Source organism: Myotis brandtii, unplaced genomic scaffold, assembly GCF_000412655.1.
Source record: "Myotis brandtii unplaced genomic scaffold, ASM41265v1 scaffold7838, whole genome shotgun sequence".
NCBI lineage: Eukaryota > Metazoa > Chordata > Mammalia > Chiroptera > Vespertilionidae > Myotis > Myotis brandtii.
Window position 1 is genome coordinate 17,639 of NW_005371145.1, and position 6,905 is coordinate 24,543.

A 6,905-nucleotide genomic window follows, 5' to 3' on the forward strand; every position below is an offset into this window, starting at 1 on the left:
GGGGGGCACTTGTGAGTCCTTGTGGCTGGTGGTGGTAGTGGGGTATTGACCAGAGGATGTGTACTCTTGGGAACATTGGACAGGCAAGGTGTCTTGGCGAGGGGACAAGACACAGGGTTATTCCCAGCCCATCAGCTGATGTGCAGCCTGCACTGAGGCCAGGCCCTGCCACTTGGGCATCATGCCCCATTTGTATAAGAGAAGATCCTCCCAATCTGCCCTTTGGACTTCCCAATGTCTTCCTCATTCCTCCAGGACACCCAAGAAAGTGTGGGAGCTGAACACAGCAGTGCAGGTGATGTGTGCCAGGCAAGATCTCAAGGAACTGCTGGATCAGGGGCAGCAGAAGCCTGGTGGTGACACGAGTGGCCAGACAGGGGGCAGAGCTCTGTCCTGGCCTGCAGGGGAGGCCTGGCTGCACCTGGATGGGAAGGCTTAGTGACCTATGAGGTTAATCTAGTCCATCTCTCTGGGGCCTGGATGATATGTTGTCCGCAAATCACTGTAGTCTGAGTCTCCTCTTCCCATCCTTTTACCTTAGTCCCTGGTAAGACCCTGACCATTCCCAGATATCTCAGTCTGCATCTCATGGCTTCGGAATTCTTCCTGGTGCTTAAGCCAACTCAGCCTGGCAGCACCTGACCTTGTCCTGCAAACAGTGACCTCTGCTGATCTTATCCCTCCTACCCCTGTTGTTGCTGCAGGAATATCAGCAAGAGTTCATAGCCAAGTGGAGGTCCTTGGACCTGGATGTGCTGCTGTCGCCAGCTCTGGACCCTGCCTTCTATATAGGCTATCCTGCCAAAGCATCAGGTGAGAGGACACTGGGTCCTGGTGGGGTTAGACAGGGAGTCCAGGACTTCTGAGTCCTGCCACAGCCTATGTGACCTTGACCTTTGTTTTCATTCACCTAAAAACATTTTTTCCCTTAAATTGAGATAAAATTTAGGTAACATAAATTCACCATTTTAAAGTGTGTGATTTAACAGTTTTAGTATAATCAGAATATTATGCAACCACCACCACTATCTTATTCCAGAACATTTCCATTACCTTAAAAAAAATATCATACCTGTTAGCAGACACTCTCAATTTCCGTTTGTTTTAAAAATGAACTTTTTAAAGTGAATTTCCATTCGCTTTAAAAATGAAAAAAGCACAGATGCTCCTCAACTTAAGATGGGGTTATGTATCAATAAATCCATTGTAAGTTGAAAATATCTAAGTCGAAAATACATTTAACCTGGTGAACATCAGCTTAGTTTAGCTGGTTTCTGCTGAATATGTATAAGTAAAGTAAAAAAAAAAGTAATCAAACCATCATAAGTTGGGGACCATCTGTATAACATACATGCAATAAAATTCACAGAGTACAAATTAATGAATTTTGACAAAAGTGGTATCACCACCACCATAATAAAAATATAGAATAGTTCCATCACTGATCAAATTTCTCTCATGTCCCTTTGCAATTTTTCCCTAACCTTACCCCTCCCCCCAACCACTTAATCTGCTTTCTCTCACTATAGATGTGCCTTTTCTAGGATTTCATATAAACAGAATCATAAAATAGGAGGCTTTTGTGTCTGGCTTCTTTCGCTGAGCATGTGCATTCACCCTTAGCATGCTTTGTGCTGCCCCATTTCTAGAGGTGTCTGTAGCCCAACCCCCCTGAAATGCAGGCCTCAGCATAGGGCAGTGTCTGAGGCATCACTGGGTCTCATGCCCAGAACAGGTGCAGTGTCAGAGGTGATGTCAATGCAGAATGAAAACCCACCTCAAGCCTGGAGTCCTCTCCCCTGGGTCCCCCACAGAGGCTGCCCAAAGGCACACCCACACCGTGCTCTGCTCTCTGCTGTCTGTAGGCATCACGACCACTTCTGTGATGCTCCGTCCCTGCACACAGGTGGCTGTGGCCATAGAGAAGTCTTTTCAACTCAGGTTTGCACTGCACACACCAGCCATCTTGAAGCCTAGTGTATCGGAGGTCATGGGCGGAATCTCTGCCACTCACCAGCTGTGCAGCCTGTGAAAAGCCATCTCCCCTGTCTGGCACCTGGGTTTCTTCATTTGCACTCAGGGAATAGTAATCCCCGTTTCTCAGGGGTAGAGAGGATTCAGAGAATCAGCAATGAAGAGAGGCCAGCATAGTGCCCGGCACTGAGTAAGGCTTGGACAATGCGATTCTCCTTCCCTACGCCTTGCGGGAAGAGCGGGGAGTGTTTGTCAGGTGATTCCTGGGGCGATTTCAAGCCCACAGGGATGCAGTTCGGAGAAGGACCCGAGGGGGAGTGCTTACTCATGTCACATTCTTCCTCACCTGAGTCTTTGGGAGTTGGTGATTTCCTGGGCTAACCTGAGTCTTCCTACAGCTAGCAGCTCTTACCACAGCCTGTACAATCTGTTGGACTTCCCTGTTGGCGTGGTGCCCGTCACCACCGTGACACTGCAGGACGAGGAGGAACTGGCCTTCTACAAGGGATACTACGGAGATAGTAATGACAGAAACTTCAAGGAGGTCAGTGTCCCTCTCCTTACCTCTCCCCCAGGAGCACAGACCAGTACTGAGTCTTGCCTCCATCCCTGTGGATGGGTGAGGGCAGGGTGGGATGGGTCTGGGCATTCCCAGGGTTTAGCCTTTATCACTTCTGCTAAAGTGATAACGTGTCACCCCATCCCCGAGGACACACCATTTAATGTCCAGGTCATCCTCTGTCTTTGTCAGGGGAGAATATTTTACAAAAACAGTGGTCTGCTCGACACCTCTGTAAGGAAAGTCCAATCCAGAGGCAGGAAGGGTGGATCAGGGCAAAGGCCCCTGGGTAAGAGCTTACTGTGAAACAACTGGATACCGCCCTTCTCTGGGCCTCAGTTTCTTTGTGAGAAAAAAACAGGAATAAAAAAGTCTACTTTGCAGAATTATGTTAAAGGTTAAATCAAAAAAGACTGAAGCAATTAGCATAAGGTCTTATATGTAGGAAGTGTTCAATAAATGCTACTATTATTAATTCAGAGGTGACTTACCAAAAGGAAATGTTTCTATGGGCCTATTCAATGCAGGGTCTAAAATAACAACCCTGACTTGGGTGAAAGAGAGAAAGAGAGAGAGAGAGAGAGAGAGAGAGAGAGAGAGAGAGACTGACTTTGAAAAGTATGCATGTGTCTGAGTAAGACATTAAGTAACTTATTTTTCTGGAAATTATTTTATTTTTTACTTACTGATTTTAGAAAGAGAGAGGAAGGGGAGAAAGAAACATTGATATGTTGTTCCATTCGTGCATTCATTGGTTGATCCTGAATGTGCCCTGACCCAGGATTGAACTCGCAACCTTGGTATATTGGGATGACACTCTAATCAACTGACCTACCTGGCCAGGGCTGGAAATTGATTTTAGTGGTAGAATTACCCAGTGGAACTGCTGAGAAAATAATAATAATGACACTATCTAGTGTGTCTTGAGCTCTTCCTTGTTACAGAGGGAGTTCCCCATGGACAGACTACCGACTCATAGATGGTTTGAGCAAGCAAGCGTTTATTGATTACAGATTCGAATCTGGGCCCCTGCCGTAGCTGACACAGCAGCAGGCAATCGCCGGGCGAAGGGCGAAGTGCGGAGGGGCAGTCCCTCCTTTTATCATCCCTCCCGACCTTGGCTGATCTGTCCTGTTTCTATTGGTTGGCTACTAAACTAACAGCCCGCCCTCAGGCGAGGGCCAGGCAGATTTCCTGCTGTTTTGTTAAAGCTATTCTTCTCCCTGACAGACTTTGCTCAGCTTCCTTTTTCCCTCAGATGCCACTTTTATTTGGCTATTCTTCTCCCTGATAGGCTTTGCTCAACTTCCTTCTTTCCCCAGATGTCACCCTTATTTGGACTTGTTTTTCAAGTCTGGTTTTCCCCTAGGTCTGACTCAAGTTACAAGCTATGTTCAGTACTTTTTCACCCTGGTTGAGCCCCCCACCCTGCAATTTCTATCTCATTCCTCTGTTCCAGGAGCTGTTTAAAAGTGATATATAGAGTGCAGCCATAGTGGCTCAGTTGGTTGAGCATCGTCCTGTGCACCAAAAGGTGGCCAGTTTGATTCCTGGTCAGGGCACATACCTGGGTTGCAGTACAGGAGGCAACTGAGGCAACCGATTGATGTTTCTATCTTACATGGATGTTTCTCTCTCTTCCTCCTCCCTGCCCCCCTCTCTCTTTCTCTCTAAAATCAATAATATATCCTCAGGTGAAGATTAAAAAACAAAGACAGGCATTCACAACAGATGGCTATTGTTGTGTTGGCTCTTGTCATTTTTCTATTTGACAATCCAAGTAAGAGATAAGAGGTCAGTGCCCCTGACTAAATAATCAGGTATTACACGCTTTAAATATTCTTGCTGCACACTAGTATGATGGAAAATTGCTGTCATAAAGCAATGAAAACATGTTTGAATTCCTACAATTATGTTTGGATTTCATGGCAGGCACTCAGGCTCAGCACCCATGTTCCCGGGCTTGTGTTTGGAGTCAAGGCACCTCTTTCACTGCAGAAGCGTAACTAGGTTCTGGATCAGGGACTTGCACATTCTTCTTTCCTGTGCTAAGAACATTGGCTGGATACTTGGTTTTATATTTCATTGTTATAGTCAGCTCTTTGCACAAGGAACAAGTTTTACTCTGGAGAATTGTAGACAAAGTCAGAACAATTTTTCCAGGTTTTACCGAGAGCTGAGGAAGCCTGGAACTCTGAGATCCAGGAAATCTCTATCTTAATCTGGACTGGAGATGAGATATTTGGATTAATGCATACCTACGGGAGGTGAGGAGGGGTGGGCAAGGGGCTTGTGGGCAGGAAGCAGGCTCTGATTTACAGACACTCTCTCTGAGCAGGCGGTGGAAGGATCCGTGGGGCTCCCAGTGGCTGTGCAGTGCATCGCTTTGCCATGGGAAGAGGAACTCTGTCTTCGGTTCATGAAGGAGGTGGAGACCTTGACCAAGAACCAGAGGGAACCCAGATGACAAGCCATTTCTTTTGGAGACCTTCCTACATCCTTATCCAAGTCTGTTCCCAATGCCCCTTCCTTCTCATGAGTGCCATATCCACCTCCTATCTCCTCCGGGAAGCCCACCATATTCCTTTTCTTTGCAGTTTTTTCTGTCCTTGTAGGTGCTTCATCGGTGGACTCAAAGCCACTCAAGATGGGGATCAGGGTGAAGGGCTCAATAAACATTTCTTACTGGCCAGCCTTGTGATTTCTGATCTAGGCGGACTATAGCCTCCTGACGGCCTTTTGCCTCCAGCTGTCCTCCTCCAGCTCAGTCCCCCAGATGCTATCCCAGATTGCAGCAGAGGGGAACGAGCCCCAAACTGAGAGGCTGCAGGCGTGGGTTCAAGTCTTGGCTCTGCCACTGGCTTGCTATGCAGTGCTGGGCAAATTCCTTCCCCTCTCTGGGTCTGTTTTCTCACCTACAAATTGAAGGAGGTAGATTTGATCACTTAATTATTTTGTGAGCTGTGATTCCTAGGTATTTCCCTGACAAGCACTTGCCACGGCCCTCACTGGGGTCTAGAGAAAGTTTCAGAGAGCAAGACCAAGGAAGGGAAGCCTAGTCAGAGCACACCCTGGGTTGGGACCCAGGCCTCAGCTCACAGTCTGGTGCTTTACCCACAAAGTGCAAATTTCTTGGTGTGACCCACAGCACCTCCCGACGTCCTCCATGTCCTCTGCCTTGGCTCTGCTGGAGCACAGCCTCCCTCATTTCCTCAAACGGGAGCCCTCTTGGCAGCACGATGCGCTTCTGCCTCTGTTCAGACTTTCCTTTTAACCTGAACATCATCACTGTCCTTTCTGTCCTGGAGGAATTGGCATTTGTCCTTTGTCAAATGCCAATTCCTCCAGGAAGCCTTCTTTGATCCCGCCAACTCCCTCATGACCTTCCCTTCATCTGATCTCTTGAGATCCTCCTGAATCAAAACTTACCCTTCCTCCTGGCAGGTAGCTCAGTTGATTAGAGCATTGTCCCAACACACTGAAACCTACCCTTCCCACTCCTTTCGTCACTGGGTCTTATCGGTGTGGGGACAGTGGCGGCGATGAGGCAGAAGCACTACCTTGTGTCAGCAGTGTGGAAACCGCAAGATTGCTGCCTGGACCAGGCCTGTTACCGCCGCTGGGCCCATAATTTGTCACACAATGCAAAAATCACTTTTGAAGAAACATGCCCATTCTATTTCCAGTTGCTTGTTCCAGACGGACTATGCAAATGCACTGAGTGGCCAGATTATTATGACCACCCCATCAGTACTTCATTGACACTTCCAAAAATACTGAATATTGAAAACTTCCTAAGCAAATACTCTCAAGGTTTTATTATTATTATTATTTGCATAACTAATTCACTTCATTGTACTGATGGGGTGGTCATAATAATCTGGCTGGTCATAATAATCTGGCCACTCAGTGTAAGAAGTGTTTAATGGAATTTCTGAAACGAAAGTTAGTCAGAAAAACAGATTTTAGAAAACTTTTATTTATTCTCTAAGTACATGAAAACTAGCATCCAAAAGCATTCTTCAGTATTTATGGAGAAAAGACCTCATTAGAATGAATAACTGAAACCTGCCTACCTCACAGGGTGGGTCTGAGAATAAAAAATATATGAAAGTACAGAGAATCTACACTAATAAAAGAGAAACATGCAAATTGGTCATCACTCCACTATGCCCACCAGCCCATCAGGATGAGTATGCAAATTAAGCCAACAAAGATGGTGGGTTAATGTGCATATACAGGCGCAAGGAGAAGACTGAAGGCTCCAGCCCAAGTGAAGACTGAAGACTGAAGACGACTGAAAACTGAAGAGGCTTGGCTTCTCTGCTGCGGCCGGAGCGAAGGCCTGGGTCCCGGGTGCCAGAGAAAAACC

General features: G+C 46.8%; 1 protein-coding gene across 1 annotated transcript in view; it reads left to right on the top strand.

Annotated features, from left to right (window-relative positions):
* The window catches only part of LOC102255864 (fatty-acid amide hydrolase 1-like), an 11,282-nt gene extending 6,140 nt beyond the window's left edge, over window positions 1-5,142 (top strand). Inside the window, exons 3-6 of the mRNA XM_005883358.2 lie at window positions 256-295; window positions 705-813; window positions 2,373-2,518; window positions 4,872-5,142. Of these exons, the coding sequence (XP_005883420.2) occupies window positions 256-295; window positions 705-813; window positions 2,373-2,518; window positions 4,872-5,000 (424 nt within the window). The 3' untranslated portion in view covers window positions 5,001-5,142. The remainder of the gene's footprint in view (window positions 1-255; window positions 296-704; window positions 814-2,372; window positions 2,519-4,871) is intronic.
* Window positions 5,143-6,905: the final 1,763 nt, after the last annotated feature.